The 25912-nt window shown below is 40.4% G+C and overlaps 1 protein-coding gene across 1 annotated transcript in view; it reads right to left on the bottom strand.

Moving 5' to 3' along the window:
• Positions 1 to 25912, bottom strand: part of LOC121369396 (protein SSUH2 homolog) — a 71526-nt gene that overhangs the window by 19936 nt on the left and 25678 nt on the right. Inside the window, exons 7-10 of the mRNA XM_041494475.1 lie at positions 23676 to 23800; positions 13226 to 13288; positions 4944 to 5047; positions 4403 to 4495 (exon numbers count right to left, since the gene is read on the bottom strand). Coding sequence (XP_041350409.1) covers positions 4403 to 4495; positions 4944 to 5047; positions 13226 to 13288; positions 23676 to 23800 — 385 coding nt within the window. The remainder of the gene's footprint in view (positions 1 to 4402; positions 4496 to 4943; positions 5048 to 13225; positions 13289 to 23675; positions 23801 to 25912) is intronic.

Genomic DNA, 25912 nt, shown 5'->3' with positions numbered 1-25912 from the left:
CACGCTACACCCCTGGTAACCTGCAACACTAGGTTCATATTCGACACACACCCATCCAAGGTCCAGCCCACGCTACACCCCTGGTAACCTGCAACACTAGGTTCATATTCGACACACACCCACCCAAGGTCCAACACTAGGTTCATATTCGACACACACCCATCCAAGGTCTAGCCCACGCTACACCCCTGGTAACCTGCAACACTAGGTTCATATTCGACACACACCCATCCAAGGTCCAGTCCACGCTACACCCCTGGTAACCTGCAACACTAGGTTCATATTCGACACACACCCATCCAAGGTCCAGCCCACGCTACACCCCTGGTAACCTGCAACACTAGGTTCATATTCGACACACACCCACCCAAGGTCCAGCCCACGCTAACCCCTGGTAACCTGCAACACTAGGTTCATATTCGACACACACCCACCCAAGGTCCAGCCCACGCTACACCCCTGATAACCTGCAACACTAGGTTCATATTCGACACACACCCACCCAAGGTCCAACACTAGGTTCCTATTTGACACACACCCATCCAAGGTCCAGCCCACGCTACACCCCTGGTAACCTGCAACACTAGGTTCATATTCGACACACACCCACCCAAGGTCCAGCCCACGCTACACCCCTGATAACCTGCAACACTAGGTTCATATTCGACACACCCCCCCCCAAGGTCCAACACTAGGTTCCTATTTGACACACACCCATCCAAGGTCCAGCCCACGCTACACCCCTGGTAACCTGCAACACTAGGTTCATATTCGACACACACCCACCCAAGGTCCAGCCCACACTACACCCCTGGAAACCTGCAACACTAGGTTCATATTCGACACACACCCACCCAAGATCCAACACTAGGTTCCTATTTGACACACACCCATCCAAGGTCCAGCCCACGCTACACCCCAGGTAACCTGCAACACTAGGTTCATTTTCGACACGCACCCACCCAAGGTCCAGTCTACGCTACACCCCTGGTAACCTGCAACACTAGGTTCATATTCGACACACACCCACCCAAGGTCTAGCCCACACTACACCCCTGGTAACCTGCAACACTAGGTTCATATTCGACACACACCCACCCAAGGTCCAGCCCACGCTACGCCCCTGGAAACCTGCAACACTAGGTTCATATTCGACACACACCCATCCAAGGTCCAGCCCACGCTACACCCCTGGTAACCTGCAACACTAGGTTCATTTTCGACACGCACCCACCCAAGGTCCAGTCCACGCTACACCCCTGGTAACCTGCAACACTAGGTTCATATTCGACACACACCCACCCAAGGTCCAGCCCACGCTACACCCCTGGTAACCTGCAACACTAGGTTCATTTTCGACACGCACCCACCCAAGGTCCAGTCCACGCTACACCCCTGGTAACCTGCAACACTAGGTTCATATTCGACACACACCCACCCAAGGTCCAGCCCACGCTACACCCCTGGTAACCTGCAACACTAGGTTCATATTCGACACACACCCACCCAAGGTCCAGCCCACGCTACACCCCTGGTAACCTGCAACACTTGGTTCATATTCGACACACACCCACCCAAGGTCCAGCCCACACTACACCCCTGGAAACCTGCAACACTAGGTTCATATTCGACACACACCCACCCAAGGTCCAACACTAGTTTCCTATTTGACACACACCCATCCAAGGTCCAGCCCACGCTACACCCCAGGTAACCTGCAATACTAGGTTCATTTTCGACACGCACCCACCCAAGGTCCAGTCTACGCTACACCCCTGGTAACCTGCAACACTAGGTTCATATTCGACACACACCCACCCAAGGTCTAGCCCACATACACCCCTGGTAACCTGCAACACTAGGTTCATATTCGACACACACCCACCCAAGGTTCAGTCCACGCTACACCCCTGGTAACCTGCAACACTAGGTTCATATTCGACACACACCCACCCAAGGTCCAGCCTATGCTACACCCCTGGTAACCTGAAACACTAGGTTCATATTCGACACACACCCACCCAAGGTCCAGCCCACGCTACACCCCTGGTAATCTGCAACACTAGGTTCATATTCGACACACACCCATCCAAGGTCCAGCCCACGCTACACCCCTGGCAACCTGCAACACTAGGTTTATATTCGACACACACCCACCCAAGGTCCAGCCCACGCTACACCCCTGGTAACCTGCAACACTAGGTTCATATTCGACACACACCCACCCAAGGTCCAGCTGATGCTACACCCCTGGTAACCTGCAACACTAGGGTCATATTCGACACACACTCACCCAAGGTCCAGCCCACGCTACACCCCTGATAACCTGCAACACTAGGTTCATATTCGACACCCCCCCACCCAAGGTCCAACACTAGGTTCCTATTTGACACACACCCATCCAAGGTCCAGCCCACGCTACACCCCTGGTAACCTGCAACACTAGGTTCATATTCGACACACACCCACCCAAGGTCCAGCCCACGCTACACCCCTGATAACCTGCAACACTAGGTTCATATTCGACACCCCCCCCCACCCAAGGTCCAACACTAGGTTCCTATTTGACACACACCCATCCAAGGTCCAGCCCACGCTATACCCCTGGTAACCTGCAACACTAGGTTCATATTCGACACACACCCACCCAAGATCCAACACTAGGTTCCTATTTGACACACACCCATCCAAGGTCCAGCCCACGCTACACCCCAGGTAACCTGCAACACTAGGTTCATTTTCGACACGCACCCACCCAAGGTCCAGTCTACGCTACACCCCTGGTAACCTGCAACACTAGGTTCATATTCGACACACACCCACCCAAGGTCTAGCCCACACTACACCCCTGGTAACCTGCAACACTAGGTTCATATTCGACACACACCCACCCAAGGTCTAGCCCACACTACACCCCTGGTAACCTGCAACACTAGGTTCATATTCGACACACACCCACCCATGGTCCAGCCCACGCTACGCCCCTGGAAACCTGCAACACTAGGTTCATATTCGACACGCACCCACCCAAGGTCCAGTCCACGCTACGCCCCTGGTGACCTGCAACACTAGGTTCATATTCGACACACACCCACCCAAGGTCCAGTCCACGCTACGCCCCTGGTAACCTGCAACACTAGGTTCATATTCGACACACACCCATCCAAGGTCCAGCCCACGCTACACCCCTGGTAACCTGCAACACTAGGTTCATTTTCGACACGCACCCACCCAAGGTCCAGTCCACGCTACACCCCTGGTAACCTGCAACACTAGGTTCATATTCGACACACACCCACCCAAGGTCCAGCCCACGCTACACCCCTGGTAACCTGCAACACTAGGTTCATATTCGACACACACCCACCCAAGGTCCAGCCCACGCTACACCCCTGGTAACCTGCAACACTTGGTTCATATTCGACACACACCCACCCAAGGTCCAGCCCACACTACACCCCTGGAAACCTGCAACACTAGGTTCATATTCGACACACACCCACCCAAGGTCCAACACTAGGTTCCTATTTGACACACACCCATCCAAGGTCCAGCCCACGCTACACCCCAGGTAACCTGCAATACTAGGTTCATTTTCGACACGCACCCACCCAAGATCCAGTCTACGCTACACCCCTGGTAACCTGCAACACTAGGTTCATATTCGACACACACCCACCCAAGGTCTAGCCCACATACACCCCTGGTAACCTGCAACACTAGGTTCATATTCGACACACACCCACCCAAGGTTCAGTCCACGCTACGCCCCTGGTAACCTGCAACACTAGGTTCATATTCGACACACACCCACCCAAGATCCAGCCCATGCTACACCCCTGGTAACCTGAAACACTAGGTTCATATTCGACACACACCCACCCAAGGTCCAGCCCACGCTACACCCCTGGTAATCTGCAACACTAGGTTCATATTCGACACACACCCATCCAAGGTCCAGCCCACGCTACACCCCTGGTAACCTGCAACACTAGGTTTATATTCGACACACACCCACCCAAGGTCCAGCCCACGCTACACCCCTGGTAACCTGCAACACTAGGTTCATATTCGACACACACCCACCCAAGGTCCAGCCCACGCTACACCCCTGGTAACCTGCAACACTAGGTTCATATTCGACACACACCCACCCAAGGTCCAGCCCACGCTACACCCCTGGTAACCTGCAACACTAGGTTCATATTCGACACACACCCATCCAAGGTCCAGCTCACGCTACACCCCTGGTAACCTGCAACACTAGGTTCATATTCGACACACACACACCCAAGGTCCAGCCCACGCTACACCCCTAGTAACCTGCAACACTAGGGTCATATTCGACGCACCCATCCAAGGTCCAGACCACACTACACCCCTGGTATCCTGCAACACTTACCATGTTACTGTCAGTTTGATGCAGCACTTGAGGTTGGCTTTTCCATCACAGGTGTTGCATGTCACCTGTCCGAATCCACCACAGGTGTAGCACCTACAGGTGAGAGAGAGATGATGCAATGTAACTATAAATCCATACTCGTTTATATTTATCATTACGTTTGTTTTCTTGCACTCTTAGCCTATTCCAATACATTTAGCAGCTAGGTGTAGCCTAATGTAAAGAAAAGTAATATTCAATCGGTGACATGATAACTATACACGGGTTACAAAATGACGACATGTAATTGAACAATGGTTAGTATACAACTGGGGAAATAAATTGCCTGTTTGATGTACTGCACAGGATTACATGCACAGTGGTTATCCCCACAAATGGTTGATCAGTGGCACAGTGATTGTGGGGGGGGGGGGGGGGGGGGGTATGGCCCCCAATCAATTGTTTTTTACTGTATTAAAGTTTATACATACATAGTGTGGGACCACCCCACCCACCCCCCTCCCCAACAATATAAACTCCTGGCTAGCCACACAGTACATACCTTCGTCTTCCAGTCCCGTTACACCTGCTACAGTAGCGTTCAGAACGTTCCCCGCTCACGAATGATGTTTTCTGCCCTCTTCCGCGGCACGTGGAGCAGCGCACCTGTGGAGAGAGGCAAACTATTACAGCACAGCTGGATGTTCAGATCAGGGTACTCAAAAATATCCTCACACCTTTTGGACGTTTTCGGTTAAATAAGCACACCGCATCTCTTGCATTACAACGTACACACAAGACAGGTTGGCACATACCAAGACACTAATGGAATACTATTAGAAAACATTAACTTTAGACTTCTTCAGGATCACATAAATTAAGTCATCAAATACAGACACCAAACTACAAGGAATAACATCTACACAATCCTATTATAAACTGGTCAAAGCCGTGGTGTGTGCTATCCTGTCTGTGGGTAAGTGCATATAAATTATCCCTTGCTGCTAATGGAAAATGTAGCGGCTTTTCTCTGATGACTATGAATCAGAATTACCAAATGTTTGACATCCAATAGCTTATGATTAATTAATCAATGTGCTCTAGTGATGTTGTTAAACAAAAACATACTTTAACGTGTCCGATAGTAGTTGTGACCAGTGAAATATCACCTGCAGATGCAGTACCTGAATTTACCTTTTCTTTCTAACAGTGAGTTACTATGTACCTGCAGATGCAGTACCTGAATTTACCTTTTCTTTCTAACAGTGAGTCACTACCTGTAGATGCAGTACCTGAATTTACCTTTTCTTTCTAAAAGCACCTAGCTGAACCACAAAACTATTAACTTTCTGCACAATCCAGTGTTCACAAGATGTTTAGACATGATCGTGACTCGTGCCATGACCCCATATAACCGTAATTAAACTGTGTTGAGTGTGTCATTCCTTCCTTCCATGCCATGATGCACTGTCAGTTCCTTCGTTTAGAGGATAGTTACCCCACCCTATCCCCACCCACCCCCAGACGATATATCCTTCCTAATTAGTTTTAGGCCGATTGCTCCCCATGGTGGTAATTAATCCTCCATACTCAGATTTTAGGACCGACACTCTCCAGACTGAATTAGCAAATCTCAATTTGCAGAGCTTAGTGGATATACAGACACTTGTGAAGACATGAACTCATGACTCACTGTCAAAACAGTGATAATAACATACAGAGTTAGTACAAGATGGGCATATCCTGCCTCACCATCTTAACATTAGATACATGTATGCAGTACCAGAGGCACAGCCAATGAGTGTGTGTCAGTGATGATTGCATGGGAATGGTTCAATGGGACAAGGAATCGTATTTAGCTGAATGATTACCTGATACAGGTGAAGGCTGAATGGTAATCAACGAATTACAACAAGGGATGCTAGAACTGAAAAACGGCCTTGGTGATGTCGTGGTTAAGCCATCTGATATAAGGCTGGTAGGTACTGGGTGCGCAGCCTCGTACACGCTCAAACCCAGAGTGAGTTTTAACGACTCAATGGTTAGGTGTAAGACCACTATACCCTTTTCTCTCACTAACCACTAACTTTCTAACCTAGACAGACAGCCCAAATAGCTGAGGTGTGTGCTCAGAATTGCGTGTTTGAACTTTAATTTGATATAAGGAAAAAAACAGACCTGTTTACATCAGTTACTTTGTACCAGTAGTTTCACTTAGTCCTGTCAGTAGTTTGGGTTTCTTGTTAGTGGTAATACATGTAGGTGCACGGGTGTAGGAAGGTGTCAAAAAATGTGGTGCGCACATGCGCGCGCACACACACACACACACACACACACACACAAGATTCAAGCCGATAGTCATAAACAGGAGATGCAAGAAGCACTATCACCCTTTTTATTTTCCCAGTGTCTGAGATTTAAAATTTTGGGAAGTATCCCAGTTGGACACTAACATTTCAAAATCTGGTATCCCACCTGAGAATTTAGTATCCCACTTAAATGAAATTCATAAATAACATCGTAACAAACTTGGATGACACTGTTCTTGTTCCCAGTCTATTGCTACGCCGCAATCGAAATCACAGAATTCATGAAATTCGCAATCAAACTGAATTGGCAAAATATTTGCTGCATCTATTTTTTAGTAATACTGGCATAAATTAATATTTAGCAGTAATCTATAAGTGTGTCTGACATTACTAATGATAAACCTACCTGTATCAATTTTCTGCAGATGTGGAATCAATATTTCAAATCAAATTTGAAGGGAGGAAACATCCAACAAAAACAATAGTGACGTAGGGGTTTCCAGTCTATTGCTATGAAATGCAGCATTAGACTGGGTACGAGTTGGGGGACATATTGTTACGGCATAGCATTAGACTGGGTAGGAGCTCCAAAATACTGTTACTTAACTTCACCAGTAAATGACGACTTTCATTGTTTCAGTAAAAAATAAAAACGCAGGATAAAAAAAAATAAAAAATATTATATGGTATCCCAGTAGGATACTGGGTTGTTGAAGTCTGGTATCTAAAATTAAATTCTGGTATCCCCGGGATATCGTTAATCTCAAACACTGTTTCCATGTACATAATTGATTTTGAGAATGAGTTAAAGGGAGGGTCAACTCAAATGTGAGCCTGATGTGTTGGAAAGATGCATACCCGGATTAACACATACTGACACTTTAAGAAATGAAAAACGTGTAATTTTAGAGCTGATAAAAAACGTGATTATTCCTGCTAACTGGGGGCAGCCATTTTCTTTTGTTTCTGGTGCATCAGGAATTTTAGCTTGGGGCGAAGTGGTGTCAGCTCCGAGGAACTCCAGTATGCACAGTGCAAACAAGCAGTCATTTACGACAAGGCACTTCACTTTTATCAACCTGACTTGTAAAACAACATAAATGACTTATAATATAATAAACTATTTTACTATATATATTTCAATTTGCATTAAAAGAATGAAATGGGGTTATAGTATTTTTCTCTCTTAAAAAATCCAAAGAAAAATGCATATTATTAGGCTTTTTGGTAGGGTTTGTTAGAGTAAAAATGACCACTCACGATACCCAAGTGATAATTTTCTTTTCTTCGGGACTATATAATTGGTCAGCTTTGTGATTTTGGATGGGAAAGTCTACTTAATCAAGGGTTTCACTGAATTATTTACAATAGTAAAGCAGGACGGCTGATAATGTTGATTATAATTTTAGGGGTGGCCGCACATATTTTTTTGTGTGTCTAGACATCTTGACTTGGTGACCGTCCAAAATATACACCTGCCAATCAGGAATCACAGGCACAGGCCACTGAGAGAAAAGACCAATTACATGTAACTAAGAAAACACTCCCATTATCATTTCAGTACATGGGTTAATGTAGGGACAAAACATAATACTGTTATTTCGACATTTCGACAATGATGGTTTATTTTGTATTGAAAAATAATATATACTTATTGCTGGCTTACTATGATGGATATTATTACAGAACATTGTGATGTATCTGCAAAAATCAGGTGCGTTTTGTTTCTTCAGTTCTAAAACTAAATCCTGACATGACACGTTAAGTATTACGTAAACACCGGCTCGCCAGAGGGCATATTTTGACTGGGATGGTACAAAATGGCTGAGCCAGTTATATATACTAGCCGTCACTATATGATTATATTTGTTGATATTAAGCAATAATGTGCATTATATATCATTGAATATGCATACCAGGCCAAATGCCTTAATTGTCCCTTCCTTTAATTAAGGGAATTTGTGAACATATATGTATATTTACAAGATATTTATTTATTTCTTTTAATGTATGCTGATGACATTGTACTTTTGTCAGAGACAATAGATGGTCTTCAAAAGATGATTGATACTTTTTATACATACAGCACTCTATTGGATGTTAATATTAATGCTGATAAACTAAAATTGTTGTGTTTAGAAACGGTGGAAAACTATGTGTCAAAGAAAAATGGATATATAATAATGAATGTCAACAGTTTTATCTAACTTGGGTTGACATTCAATTTTAATAGTAAATTTACAAAAACATAGAGGTTAATTTCATCTCAAGGTGGAAAACGTATGTGGCATATTTTAGGATTATGTAACAGGTTATCACTTAAAGGTAAGGTCAACTCAAACAAGAGCCTTATGTGTTGGAAAGATGCATACCCGGACCACCAACACATACTGACACCGTAGCAAATTAAAAACGCGTAATTTTAGAGTGAATAAAAAAACATGATTATTCCTGCTAACTGGGGCAGCCATTTTGTTTCGTTTTTGTGACGTCTGGTGGGATAGCTTGGGGCGAAGTGACGTCAGCTCCTGACCATCTCCTGTATGTACAGTGTAAACAAAAGCAGTAATTTTCAACAAGGCGCTTCTCTTTGATCAACCTGACTTGTAAAACAGCATAAATGACGTAATAATATAATAAACTATTTAACTAAATATATTTCAAGTTGCATTAACGGAACAAAATGGGGTTATAGTATTTTGTCTCTGTTTAATAATCCAAAGGAAATGTACACTATTAGGCCTATTGATATGCTACGTTGGAGCATAAACGACAACCCACGATACCCAAGTGATAATTTTATTTTATTTGGGACTACGTAATTGGTCAGTTCTGTGGTTTTAGATGGAAAAGTCTACTTAATCAATAGTTTTACAGAACTATTTACAGTAATAAACCATGTCCATTACAATTTTAGGGGCGACAGGTAATATTCCACAATACCGGTATGTATTTTTGTGTCTAGACAGTGTCAATTAATTGGCTCGTCTGGTTACCAATCAAATACACACCTGCCAATCAGGAATCACAGGTAGAAGCAACTAACAGCATAGACCAATTAACTAAGAAAACACTCTGTGTATCATTTCAGTATGTAGGTTAATGCATGGGCAAAACATTGTTAATTGTTTTGACTTGTTGTGTAGCCACTTTGACAATGGTATTTTATTTTGTATTGAAAAATAATATATATAGTGCTGGATATACTTATTGCTGGCTTAATGGGATGTGTATTATTACAGAACATTGCAATGTATGACTATTTATCATCCCGCAAAAACCAGGTAGATTGTGTTTCTCTAGTTCTAAGGCTCATTCCTGACGTGACGCATTAAGTATTACGTAACAACTAGCTCGCCAGAGGGCATACTCACTGAGATGGTACAAAATGGCTGCGCCCGTTATATATAATAGCCGTCACATTTAACCGTTTTATTAATTAACTATACGATTATACGTGTTGATATTAAGCAATAATGTGCATTATATATCGTTGAATATGCATACCATGCAGGCCAAATGCCTTAATTGTCCCTTCCTTTAATAACAACAAATGCACAACAAATGTAGTAGTGCTAACAGAACTTTGAAGACTTCCTTTTTATATTGTTAAAAAAATAAGAATAGTTAAGTACTGGTTGAAACTTTTAGAAACCAATAACTGTATTTTAAAATCACTATGTGATGATATGCTTGAATGTCAGAAGAGTTCTAATTTGCTTTCTCATGTTAAAAAATTACTTTTATCACTAGGTTTTGGAGATATTTGGTATAATCAGCATGTCAATAGTATTGAGATATTTTTAAAAAGTGTACAAATATGTTTACTGATAACTTTATTCAAGAGAGAGACACTATGCAAAAAAACTCTCATAAATGTAATGTATATAAGCATTTAATAGATACGTTTTGATTGCAGTACTACCGTAGATTATCATTGCCAGATTGTTACACTATACGCTACTCTTATAACAAAATGTTGTGTTTCTTCTCCCCAGTTGTTTGTTGAACAAGGTAGATATTATGGTACTGAAGGTCACAACAGGGCCCGTGCTTATAAAACGTAAAGTCTACACTTTAATCAAGTCCACACTTTAACGTAATGCTATTTCAATGGCGTTGCCATGACGTTAAATTCTGGATTTTATTAAAGTTTATAAGCACGGGGCCAGAAATGTCAGATGTGTAATCAGAATGATAGAGGATGAATATTACTTTATTTTGAAATGTCCATTGTACATGCAATTACGTTCAATATACATTAAGAAATACTACTGGCACAAACCATCTGTGTTTATAATTGTGCAATTATTGTCTGTTCAAAACAGAAAAGAATTATGTAATATTGGTAAATATCTTAAAAATGCATTATCTTTACATTCTCAACATATTTAATTGTCCATCCTCCAATTATGCACCACTTGTCAGTGTTCGAGATTAAAATTTTTGGGCAGTATCCCAGTTGGATACTAACATTTCAAAATCTGGTATCCCACCTGAGAATTTAGTATCCCACTTAAATGAAATTCATAAATAACATCATAACAAACTTGGACTACACTAGCACTGTTACTTAATTTCACCAGTAAATGACTTTGATTGTTTCATCAAAAAATAAAAATGCAGGATTAAAAAAAAACCCACACCATTATATGGTATCCCGGTTGGATACTGGGTTATTGAAGTCTGGTATCCAGAATTAAATTCTGGTATCCCCGGGATATCAGGATACCGTTAATCCCAAACACTGCTTGTCAAATGTTATTAATTTGTATATAAAATGTATGCCTATGAGCTGGAAGGTTTAAAGCTAATAAACTGTACTATACTAACTAAAGAGAACAAGTGAACACAGCTAGTACTAATAATTATAATAACTGAGTATTGTTGTACAAATGTTGTTACAGCTAGTGTGTAATTAACATAATCTTACTGGATGTCAAAATGTTTTCTTTAAATTGTGGGTTTTAGGATTGGTTGTTTTTTATTTTAAAGGAAATGTTTGTAGTAAGCCCCTTTTAGTTGATCCAATGTGTTATTGCTGTGTTGTCTGAACGTGTTGTATGCATTTCAGCAATATCTTTACCAGCTGTTAATAGCATTACTATACTAACAAAATCTCTGAGTTCTCGGAACAGACTTATAGAATAATAATCCATAAAAGAATTTTTTATTAAATAAATAATAAATAAATAAATAAACAATGTACTGGGGTGTCGTTATATAATTATTAAAAATAATTTTTTTTTAGGTTTAATTTATATTATCAAGATTTAAAAAAAGATATATATAAAAACCCTACTATTCTACCCCAAAATTAAGAAGAAAAAAATAGCTAGTGTTTAAATATCGGTATTATCCAGATTTACGGTAATATTAAAAAACAAAATTATAATAATAAAGTCACAAAACGTCTAAACATTAATTAATATATTTACGGTAAATATTATGTTTATAGGTCAGTGCTTATAGAGTACATATACTTTAAATCATCATTTGTTTATGGTTTTTAAAAAGTATTTAAATCATCATTTGTTTATGGTTTTTAAAAAGTATTTAAATATTACCAACAAAATTACATAAATCATATAAACATGTTTTATTTTCATTAATAATTATTTTAAACTCATTAGTGACATCATGTTTCAAATGCAGAATTTACCGGAATTATACCCGTTACCACAAATAATTAAATGTCAAACACATTACTCATTGATAGCACAAAAAATAACATCTTGAAATGGACTCTTGTTACCACCAATTTACATTATAAACAATCAAAACTAAGCCCTAAAATTACTGTTTATTTAGTTTCCTTGCCGTGATAGGTGTACTAGTCGTCTGAGACTCCATTGGAGATCAGAAGAATATGTCAACTATAAGTTCGAGTGTCAACATTTGCACAGGTCTCGCTGCACAGAAGCCTTAGGAGTATATGTAGTTGTTTTGTTGGAAGGCGCTGGTTACAGTTACCTACTGGATTATTTATCTTTGACAGTAGTTTTGAACTCACAAACGTCAGAAACAAGCTACATAATTTATTCAACCAATCACAAGTTGTGTTCATTTGAGTCCACGGCTTCTCACTGCACATATATTTAACAACTGACAACTGACCAATGGCAGTCGACCTCTTGTAATTACTGTTGCATGACAGATATAGTTTGGAACCAGATGTCAATCGCGATTATTTAAAAATATATTTTTCAAATAATTATTATAAAATGTTACTCTCTGCAAATGGGGTGGCTAAATGGAAACAAAGGATTAGTTTATTCATTATTAATTCCTGCAAATTTAGTATGATTTCGGAATTTTTTTGTCTGAATTAGACAACAGTTTGCCAAAAAAAAAACATTAAAAAAAACAAAAAACACTGACCCTAAATGTAGTTTCCATATTTAATTTGTAGAACATATTTTTATTGGATTTTCTGTAGTAAATACAGACAAATCGTGTAGGTAAACAGGTCTGCGAAAATAAGTTGAAAGGAAAGGAAAAACTCAAGACAAATACATTGTAGGTAATGACTCACCCGTCCTCGGCCATAGCAGCGATTGCATCGGCTTCTTCCTGACGCCATACATTCATGACACGGCTGATAAGGAAAAAACAAACATTATGTAAATTTGTCATCTTTGACTGTTCTAACACATGTCATCAATTTGACATTTATGTCCCTTTTTCTAAAAGTATACCATACATTTGTCATATGTGCCTCCTTGTTTCATATCAGATCATGCATTTTACGCCTGCGTCTGTTTCATAACAAGCTGTGCATTTTTCATTTCTGTCTAAATAACGACTATGCCTAACTTGTTATTTTATATATGTCATGATTTGCCGTTCGTGCATATATGTTGTTTCATAACATTATGAATTTCCCATTTGTGCCCAACTCTTTCTTTTGTAAAATAGATCATGAATCTTTTCCCATGTCTAACAACTCATGAATTACCCATCAAGAATCCATGTCTTAACTGTTTTATTCCAGAATGAAGTTGGTAACCGATAGCTATGAGCAAGACCGTATGAGACACACAGTTATACTAGCTGATTTACTAATCGTGATGTCCTGTTTTATTTGCCGTACCTTCACAGACGTGGTGTTACTGGCTGATTTACTAATCGTGATGTCCTGTTTTATTTTGTTTTATTTGCCGTACCTTCACAGACGTGGTGTTACTGGCTGATTTACTAATCGTGATGTCCTGTTTTATTTGCCGTACCTTCACAGACGTGGTGTTACTGGCTGATTTACTAATCGTGATGTCCTGTTTTATTTGCCGTACCTTCACAGACGTGGTGTTACTGGCTGATTTACTAATCGTGATGTCCTGTTTTATTTGCCGTACCTTCACAGACGTGGTGTTACTGGCTGATTTACTAATCATGAGACTGGCAAGCACAGTAATGCTGCGCTTTTTAGTAGAAAGGTTTCCTTTTCCAAAGGGGCCGAGACATAGCCCAGTGGTACAGTGCTCGCTCAATGCGTGGTCGGTGTGGGATCGATCCCAGTCGGTGGGCCCATTGGGCTATTTCTTGTTCCAGCCAGTGCACCACGACTCGTATATCAAAGGCCGTGGTATGTACTACCCATATAACCATAAATACAATGTGTTGAGTGCGTCATTAAATAAAACATTTCTTTCTTTCCTTTTCCACAGAGATACTAGTGACTGTGGCAATTATGTTAGGCAACAGAAACACGATGACAATAACCTCTAATAGAGTCAGTGATAATTATAAAAATCCAATCAATGCTTTCATGACAAAATCGAGATACCATAGGTTATACATTGCAGAGATAAATTTCTGGAGATCACGCCTGATATGACTTCATCAGGCACCGTAGAAAAACACTCACTACTCGGTGAATTTTGCAGTTTTTACACGATTTACTGTTCTTATTGTTTCAAATATTGTTTTAATTCAGTTGAATCGTTGAAGCAGAATATATCTACGTTTCTCAGAATTTGATATATTTTCAAGAACTAGATGAGTCATCAATACCTGTTCCTCTATCTAAATTGCATGAAGGGTTTGCTTTCGAAGAAACTTTCAGAACTCATGAGGCATTCTGGCAAATCATGTTGCACAAAAGTAAGTAAGACTGTTATGAACAGGAAATGAAAGGCAATAGACGATCATCCTAGCCCTGTAAAAAGAAGAAAGTTAACATTGATAACTTATGTGATGACCCTCACACTGCCCCTGTTTTTACTGTGTTATCTGTCTCGAATCTGTTCCTCCCGTATCAAACATCTTGGTTTGAAGGATAATGTACATACTACTCGCTTGCGACAAAAAAAAGCAGCAGCCATACCAGACCTGGTACATGCAAACCTGTGAAGAGATGCCATACTTCTGTTTGATAAAGATATTGGAAATGCTTCAAAACAAGCATGTACTGGTGACTCTGGAGCCTTTGAGCTACTTATGTAGCCCAAATCATAAGAAAGGACATCTTCCGGAAAAGTGTGTGTGTGAGTGGGATTCAGTGGAACGTTCAATGACAACTGTCAAGGAGAATCAGTGCCAGCCTCTCTGAAAGCATGCACTCATGAGTTTCATCCTGGATGGTCCAACAGGTATAGAACAGTTTGACTTGGACGTCAAGCCACAAAGACAAGCTGTGCTTACTCTTTCACAGACGATTGTTTTCAACTGCCGCAAGATTGCAAAATATACTGTTTTTAAAGACACAAGAAAGTGAGGGAGACCCCTCTTCCCATTTATCTCGGCTTAAAAGTGTGCACAGAAAGCAAACAAGGCTTATTGATACACTTTCCACCTTGGACTATGTATTTCATATGATAGGGTAATGCCAATTTCATATGATGGGGTAATGCCAATTTCATATGATGGGGTAATGCCAATTTCATCTGATGTAGCACACCAAAATATTTGAAGAAGAGAAAGTAGATGTGCCTATAAAAATGAGAAAATATCTATTCAAAGCTGGAATGGTTAATAATATAGACCATAATCCTTCGTCGACTACCACATCTGATTGTTTCATGGAAGCAGCATTTCTTTTATTCAACACAGAGTAACTGAAGATGAGGGAGAAAAGCAACAGGGGCCCCTTATTGGGGGCAAATCAAAAATTGAAAGTCGCTATTTTCCTTTCTTGCCATCTGATTACACAAATGTTTGTCCTGTAACTGAGCTAAAAAAAACCCCAGATCAGCGTGTGCCTCCATCACCAGGACATCATCGACCAGACATCACTCCTGACGTTCAAAACCATGAACGGCAATGTTCCAACATTCTTTATTGGACTGTTGCCTCTCCTCATGGAGCATGCACACAGTATAGCATTAATCAAACAAACAATCCTGACAGGCACCTGTGCTTATCATGGACCAACCATTCTTCATGGGGCAGCAATTGTGCAGATGTTGTGACCAAAACTTACAAATACATTTGAAGAATATGTGGACAATATAGTTCTGCCATACATCTTGAAAAATGTTGAATGTGCTTCTAGAGTAGACATTGTTTTTGATGTATACCGCCCTGACAATCAGAGAGAGTCGAGTGTGTGGAATGTGGAGAAGGGTGTTGCCGTCTGTGTTGTTACCTGGTAACTGGCATAGCGCTTCCTCAGAGTGGATGACGACAAAACTGAATTATTTCAGTACACTGCACAGGCAGCCTTTGAGAAAGTTATTACATGTGGCCACAAGTTGCTCAGCATCTAGCCTGTATGTCTGCTCACATGAAGAGGCCGACACTAAGATCTTGCTTCACCTGTGCACATGAAGGCTTGAAGAAGATTCCGATCCGAACCACATATACAGATATACTTCTCGTAGCAGTTGGTTGTGTCCAGTCTACAGCTGTCACAGAAATCTGGGTTGCGTTATGAACAGGAAAACACTTCAAGTCTGTTCCTGATCATCAGACTGCCACACAGATAGGACTAAAAACACCCACGGCCTCTTCCAGCTGTCCATGCATTCACTGGATGTGATGCAGTCTCCTTTTTCAACAACAGAGGAAAGATAACAGCTTGGAACACCTGGTCCATTTTTTCCTGAGGTCACTGATGCCTTCTTAGCAGTGATGGACAGACCATGTACCCACACAGATACTCTGATGCAAACAATAGAGATATGTGTTGTTCTCATGTATGAACGCACCAGTGTGGTTCAGAACATGGATGACTACAGAAAACAACAAGGAAGGTTGCTTGCGATTATTTTTTAGTGCCAAGCACTTTTTTATGTTTAATGTTGTAGTCTATTGCATAAATAAATTAATGACATCACTGACCTAATTAAATGTGTGGCCACGCCCACCAGAGGTCATGCTAAAGGTGTTTCTCTCACTCATAGTATTCAGAAAGGGTCCAAGTACCCACCTACAGTGATATGTCTCTACTATAAAGTGAAATTAAGTTTTTTGTACTATTGTAGTCTATTACATAAATAAGAGAATGACCGCACTGACCTAATTAAATGTGTGGCCACGTCCACCAGAGGTCATGCTTAAGGTGTTTTGTTTGCTCATATCATTCAAAAAGGTTCCAAGTACCCACCTACAAAATGATATATATCTACTGTAAAGTGCACAATTTTATGTTTTTACTGTTAGTCTAATTGCATAAATAAAAGAATGACCTCACTGACCTAATTAAGTGTAGCCACACCCACCAGAGGTCATTCTCAAGGTGTTTCTCTCGCTCATATCATTCAGAAAGGGTCCAAGTACCCACCTACAAAATGATATGTCTCTACTATAAAGTGCACGATTCGAAGGCATTTTCTCTCTATAGTCCAGTCTCACTATATCCTGCTATCCTGTCTTATTTGCTGTACCTTCAAAGACGCAGTGTTACTAGCCGATTTACTAATTCTGATGTCCTGTTTTACTAGTCTTCTATTCACAGACTTGGCATTACTAGCCGATTTACTAATTCTGATGTCCTGTTTTACTAGTCTTCCATTCACAGACTTGGCGTTACTAGCCGATTTACTAATTCTGATGTCCTGTTTTATTAGTCTTCTATTCACAGACTTGGCATTACTAGCCGATTTACTAATTCTGATGTCCTGTTTTATTAGTCTTCTATTCACAGACGTGGTGTTACTAGCCGATTTACTAATCCTGATGTCCTGTTTTATTAGTCTTCTATTCACAGACGTGGTGTTACTAGCCGATTTACTAATTCTGATGTCCTGTTTTATTAGTCTTCTATTCACAGACGTGGTGTTACTAGCCGATTTACTAATCCTGATGTCCTGTTTCTTCTATTAGTCTTCTATTCACACAGACGTGGTGTTACTAGCCGATTTACTAATCCTGATGTCCTGTTTTATTAGTCTTCTATTCACAGACGTGGTGTTACTAGCCGATTTACTAATCCTGATGTCCTGTTTTATTAGTCTTCTATTCACAGACGTGGTGTTACTAGCCGATTTACTAATCCTGATGTCCTGTTTTATTAGTCTTCTATTCACAGACTTGGTGTTACTAGCCGATTTACTAATCCTGATGTCCTGTTTTATTAGTCTTCTATTCACAGACGTGGTGTTACTAGCCGATTTACTAATTCTGATGTCCTGTTTTAGTCTTCCATTCACAGACGTGGTGTTACTAGCCCTGATGTCCTGTTTCATTACTCTTCCATTCACAGACGTGGTGTTACTAGCCAATTTACTAATCCTGATGTCCTGTTTTATTAGTCTTCCATTCACAGACGTGGTGTTACTAGCCGATTTACTAATCCTGATGTCCTGTTTTATTAGTCTTCCATTCACAGACGTGGTGTTACTAGCCGATTTACTAATCCTGATGTCCTGTTTTATTAGTCTTCCATTCACAGACTTGGCGTTACTAGCCGATTTACTAATCCTGATGTCCTGTTTTACTAGTCTTCCATTCACAGACTTGGCGTTACTAGCCGATTTACTAATCCTGATGTCCTGTTTTACTAGTCTTCCATTCACAGACTTGGCGTTACTAGCCGATTTACTAATCCTGATGTCCTGTTTTACTAGTCTTCCATTCACAGACTTGGCATTACTAGCCGATTTACTAATTCTGATGTCCTGTTTTATTAGTCTTCCATTCACAGACTTGGTGTTACTAGCCGATTTACTAATCCTGATGTCCTGTCCTTCACAGTTTTACTATTACTCTCTTCCATTCACAGACGTGGTGTTACTAGCCGATTTACTAATCCTGATCTCCTGTTTCATTAGTCTTCCATTCACAGACGTGGTGTTACTAGCCGATTTACTAATTCTGATGTCCTGTTTTATTAGTCTTCCATTCACAGACTTGGCGTTACTAGCCGATTTACTAATCCTGATGTCCTGTTTATTAGTCTTCCATTCACAGACTTGGCGTTACTAGCCGATTTACTAATCCTGACGTCCTGTTTCATTAGTCTTCCATTCACAGACGTGGTGTTACTAGCCGATTTACTAATCCTGATCTCCTGTTTCATTAGTCTTCCATTCACAGACGTGGTGTTACTAGCTGATTTACTAATCCTGATCTCCTGTTTCATTAGTCTTCCATTCACAGACGTGGTGTTACTAGCCGATTTACTAATCCTGATGTCCTGTTTTATTAGTCTTCTATTCACAGACGTGGTGTTACTAGCCGATTTACTAATCCTGATGTCCTGTTTTATTAGTCTTCTATTCACAGACGTGGTGTTACTAGCCAATTTACTAATCCTGATGTCCTGTTTTATTAGTCTTCTATTCACAGACTTGGCATTACTAGCCGATTTACTAATCCTGATGTCCTGTTTTATTAGTCTTCTATTCACAGACGTGGTGTTACTAGCCGATTTACTAATTCTGATGTCCTGTTTTAGTCTTCCATTCACAGACGTGGTGTTACTAGCCGATTTACTAATTCTGATGTCCTGTTTTATTAGTCTTCCATTCACAGACGTGGTGTTACTAGCTGATTTACTAATCCTGATGTCCTGTTTCATTACTCTTCCATTCACAGACGTGGTGTTACTAGCCAATTTACTAATCCTGATGTCCTGTTTTATTAGTCTTCCATTCACAGACTTGGCGTTACTAGCCGATTTACTAATCCTGATGTCCTGTTTTACTAGTCTTCCATTCACAGACTTGGCGTTACTAGCCGATTTACTAATCCTGATGTCCTGTTTTACTAGTCTTCCATTCACAGACTTGGCGTTACTAGCCGATTTACTAATTCTGATGTCCTGTTTTACTAGTCTTCCATTCACAGACTTGGCATTACTAGCCGATTTACTAATTCTGATGTCCTGTTTTATTAGTCTTCCATTCACAGACGTGGTGTTACTAGCCGATTTACTAATCCTGACGTCCTGTTTCATTACTCTCCATTCACAGACGTGGTGTTACTAGCCGATTTACTAATTCTGATGTCCTGTTTTATTAGTCTTCCATTCACAGACTTGGCGTTACTAGCCGATTTACTAATCCTGATGTCCTGTTTATTAGTCTTCCATTCACAGACTTGGCGTTACTAGCCGATTTACTAATCCTGACGTCCTGTTTCATTAGTCTTCCATTCACAGACGTGGTGTTACTAGCCGATTTACTAATCCTGATCTCCTGTTTCATTAGTCTTCCATTCACAGACGTGGTGTTACTAGCTGATTTACTAATCCTGATCTCCTGTTTCATTACTCTTCCATTCACAGACGTGGTGTTACTAGCCGATTTACTAATCCTGATCTCCTGTTTCATTAGTCTTCCATTCACAGACGTGGTGTTACTAGCCGATTTACTAATTCTGATGTCCTGTTTTATTACTCTTCCATTCACAGACGTGGTGTTACTAGCCGATTTACTATTCCTGATATCCTATTTTATTTGCCTTACCTTCGCAGACGTGGTGTTACTAGCCAATTTACTAATCCTGATATCCTGTTTCATTAGTCTTCCATTCACAGACGTGGTGTTACTAGCCGATTTACTAATCCTGATATCCTGTTTCATTAGTCTTCCATTCACAGACGTGGTGTTACTAGCTGATTTACTAATCCTGATATCCTGTTTCATTAGTCTTCCATTCACAGACATGGTGTTACTAGCTGATTTACTAATTGTGATATCCTGTTTTATTTGCCTTACCTTCGCAGACGCACTGTTCTGAGCTGATTTACTAATCCTGATATCCTGTTTTATTTGCCTCACCTTCACAGATGCACTGTTACTAGCTGATTTACTAATCGTAATATCCTGTTCTGTTCTGAGCTGATTTACTAATCCTGTTATCCTGTTTTATTCGCCTTACCTTCACAGACACTGTTCTGAGTTGATTTACTAATCCTGTTATCCTGTTTTATTAGCCTCACCTTCACAGACAGACTGTTTTGAGCTGATTTACTAATCCTGTTATCCTGTTTTATTCACCTTACCTTCACAGACACACACCCCTGCGTGTGCTGTAACCTCACCGTGGTGCAGGGGTGTAACATTCTCTTTGAGAATGGCCAATACAGCACAAATGGAAGTTTAGAGTAAAATTCGGTGTCCGTAAAATTCTGTGATATTTGTATTTGTATTTTTGGCACAGTTCTTTACACTGTTTTTGTTTAAACATTGAATTTTTATATTGATGTTGATCATCACTTTATTTATTTGCATTATCATAGTTTGACACCCAATAGCCGATGTATTTTTCGTGCTGGGGTGTCGTTAAACATTCATTCATTCATTCACAGACACACTGTTCTGAGCTGATTTACTAATCGTGATATCCTGTTCTATCCGCCTCACCTTCACAGACGCACTGTTACTACCTGATTTACTAATTGTGATATCCTGTTCTATCCGCCTCACCTTCACAGACGCACTGTTCTGAGCTGATTTACTAATCGTGATATCCTGTTCTATCCGCCTCACCTTCACAGACTCACTGTTATGACCTGATTTACTAATCGTGATATCCTGTTCTATGCGCTTGATTTACTAATCGTGATATCCTGTTCTATTTGCCTCACCTTCACAGACTCACTGTTATGACCTGATTTACTAATCGTGATATCCTGTTCTATGCGCCTGATTTACTAATCGTGATATCCTGTTCTATGCGCCTCACCTTCACAGACTCACTGTTATGACCTGATGTACTAATCGTGATATCCTGTTCTATCCACCTGATTTACTAATCGTGATATCCTGTTCTATTCGCCTGATTTACTAATCGAGATATCCTGTTCTATCCGCCTGATTTACTAATCGTAATATCCTGTTCTATTCGCCTCACCTTCACAGACTCACTGTTATGACCTGATTTACTAATCGTGATATCCTGTTCTATCCACCTGATTTACTAATCGTGATATCCTGTTCTATTCGCCTGATTTACTAATCATGATATCCTGTTCCATTCGCCTGATTTACTAATCGTGATATCCTGTTCTATCCACCTGATTTACTAATCGTGATATCCTGTTCTATTCGCCTGATTTACTAATCGAGATATCCTGTTCTATCCGCCTGATTTACTAATCGTGATATCCTGTTCTATGCGCCTCACCTTCACAGACTCACTGTTATGACCTGATTTACTAATCGTGATATCCTGTTCTATCGCCTCACCTGATTGACTAATCGTGATATCCTGTTCTATTCTATTCGCCTGATTTACTAATCGAGATATCCTGTTCTATCCGCCTGATTTACTAATCGTAATATCCTGTTCTATTCGCCTCACCTTCACAGACTCACTGTTATGACCTGATTTACTAATCGTGATATCCTGTTCTATCCACCTGATTTACTAATCGTGATATCCTGTTCTATTCGCCTGATTTACTAATCGTGATATCCTGTTCCATCCGCCTGATTTACTAATCGTGATATCCTGTTCTATCCGCCTGATTTACTAATCGTGATATCCTGTTCTATCCACCTGATTTGCTAATCGTGATATCCTGTTCTATCCACCAGATTTACTAATCATGATATCCTGTTCTATGCGCCTGATTTACTAATCGTGATATCCTGTTCTATCCGCCTGATTTACTAATCGTGATATCCTGTTCTATTCGCCTGATTTACTAATCATGATATCCTGTTCCATCCGCCTGATTTACTAATCGTGATATCCTGTTCTATCCACCTGATTTACTAATCGTGATATCCTGTTCTATTCGCCTGATTTACTAATCGAGATATCCTGTTCTATCCGCCTGATTTACTAATCGTAATATCCTGTTCTATTCGCCTCACCTTCACAGACTCATTGTTATGACCTGATTTACTAATCGTGATATCCTGTTCTATGCGCCTGATTTACTAATCGTGATATCCTGTTCTATGCGCCTCACCTTCACAGACTCACTGTTATGACCTGATGTACTAATCGTGATATCCTGTTCTATCCACCTGATTTACTAATCGTGATATCCTGTTCTATTCGCCTGATTTACTAATCGAGATATCCTGTTCTATCCACCTGATTTACTAATCGTAATATCCTGTTCTATTCGCCTCACCTTCACAGACTCACTGTTATGACCTGATTTACTAATCGTGATATCCTGTTCTATCCACCTGATTTACTAATCGTGATATCCTGTTCTATTCGCCTGATTTACTAATCATGATATCCTGTTCCATCCGCCTGATTTACTAATCGTGATATCCTGTTCTATCCGCCTGATTTACTAATCGTGATATCCTGTTCTATCCGCCTGATTTACTAATCGTGATATCCTGTTCTATTCGCCTCACCTTCACAGACTCACTGTTATGACCTGATTTACTAATCGTGATATCCTGTTCTATGCGCCTGATTTACTAATCGTGATATCCTGTTCTATCCACCTGATTTGCTAATCGTGATATCCTGTTCTATCCACCAGATTTACTAATCATGATATCCTGTTCTATGCGCCTGATTTACTAATCGTGATATCCTGTTCTATCCGCCTGATTTACTAATCGTGATATCCTGTTCTATCCGCCTGATTTACTAATCGTGATATCCTGTTCTATCCGTCTCACCTTCACAGATGCGGTGTGTGGCACCTCGACCTCCACCTCAGCGTCCTCGAACATGCAGGGAGGCTGGGCCGCGACTTCCCACGGTCCCGGTGCTGGCCCATACTGCGGTCCGTCTATTGGCTGACCTGTGGGCAACACAAATGGCGCCATTTTGTTATTTTCTCATTTAGGTGGCCACAGACCACAATTACGTGTGTGCAAAGCATTAGTATCACTTTCATTAATATCAGTAGGCCCATGGATTTTTTTTAATGCACCTACATGTATGCCTGCTGTCCAGTTCTTTCTTCAAGGATAATGCTTTAAGCAACCACACCCACTGTGCTTTACATATGTTATATTAAGTTTAGCAAATTAATGTCATTGTCTTAAAGGGACACACCCTAGTTACAGTTATTTGTTAACCATTACGGCGTTGTTTTTCGCTATTAAACCCATTTTTCACAAATAAAATTGCACTTTACTTACATTTTATTATTTAGAATAAACATTTCCATTCACCTGAAGTGCTTTTTGGTAATCCTGATGTTTGTAAAACCACGAAATGCATTTTTTGCATTTTTTCACAAAACGTGCTATCGAGAAAAAAACGTTAAGCAAGCGAGGTCCAATCTATTTTTCGAGGTTATCTTCCTGTGTAAACGTCACAGATGTTGGTATACCACGTGACTGTTATCATTTTGGTTCGGTTTGTTTTCTCGTGCACGGTTCGCGCAATCAACATCCGATTTGTTGTTGTTCATTTGTGAGATTTTTCTTCACAGTTCGTGAACATTTTCAGTAACAATAAAGTTCAGACAAGTAAGTGTCTCAATACAAAACATTAAAAACCCTTAAAACCAATAATTAAGTCTTACGATATCTGGAGAGGGGATACAACCAGGACAGAACAGTTGGAACATGTCCAGGAGAGGTGAAAAGAACGCACCCCAAGTCTGTGCGCACTCTGTGAAATTTGTCGTGACGTAGGCATTGTTGTGCTTCGAGCGACATCTACCGGTGACATCAGAATACTAACTTTCAAAATTATTTCAAGCAACTGGGAGATGGGGATTCCCATGGTATTTATCGATATAAAACCTGCTTTTTCACTCCATTTGATAAAAACATGATCTAAGTGTGTTACAGGTTTGTAGATTAACCAAATTATTATTTATTTTCGCTGGATGGAACTAGGGTGTGCGGCTTTAATGACATTTTGAAAAGATCTCGGTGAATTATATTGTTTTCACATCACTTAATGCTAACTTTTAACCAGTATACGAAGTAGTAAACTATCTATCAAGGCAACTAACGAGAAAGGTAACTAGCCAGTAAGGTAACTAGCGAGTAAGGTAACTAGTCAGTAAGGTAATGAGCAAGTAAGGTAACTAGCGAGTAAGGTAACTAGCGAGTAAGGTACGGGTAACTGGCCAGTAAGGGAACCAGTGAGTAAGGTAACTAGCGAGTAAGGTAACTATAGCGAGTAAGGTAACTATCCAGTAAGGTAACTAGTCAGTAAGGTAACTATAGCAAGTAAGGTAACTATATCGAGTAAAGTAACTAGCCAGTAAGGTAACTATAGCGAGTATGTTAACTAGTCAGTAAAGTAACTAGACAGTAAGGTAACTATCGCGAGTAATGTAACTAGTCAGTAAGCTAACTAGGCAGTAATGTAACCAGTCAGTAAGGTAACTAGCGAGCAAGGTAACTATAGCGAGAACGGTAACTAGTCAGTAAGGTAACTAGCGAGTAAGGTAAATAGTCAGTAAGGTAAAAAGCCAGTAACATAATTAGCCAGTAAGGTAACTAGACAGTAAGGTAACTATAGCGAGTAAGGTAACTAGTCAGTATGGTAACCAGTCAGTAAGGTAACTAGCGAGTAAGGTAACTAGTCAGTACGGTAACTAGCCAGTAACATAATTAGCCAGTAAGGTAACTAGCCAGTAGGGTAACTATAGCGAGTACGGTAACTAGTCAGTATGGTAACCAGTCAGTAAGGTAACTAGCGAGTAAGGTAACTAGTCAGTAAGGTAACTAGCCAGTAATGTAATTACCCAGTACGGTAACTAGCCAGTACGGTAACTAGCCACTAAGGTAACTATATCGAGTAAAGTAACTAGCCAGTAAGGTAATTATAGCGAGTAAGGTAACTAGTCAGTAAGGTAACTAACCAGTAAGGTAACTATAGCAAGTACGTTAACTAGTCAGTAAAGTAACTAGACAGTAAGGTAACTATCGCGAGTAATGTAACTAGT

This window comes from Gigantopelta aegis, chromosome 3, assembly GCF_016097555.1.
Source record: "Gigantopelta aegis isolate Gae_Host chromosome 3, Gae_host_genome, whole genome shotgun sequence".
NCBI lineage: Eukaryota > Metazoa > Mollusca > Gastropoda > Neomphalida > Peltospiridae > Gigantopelta > Gigantopelta aegis.
This window is presented reverse-complemented; position numbering and strand designations above follow the sequence as displayed.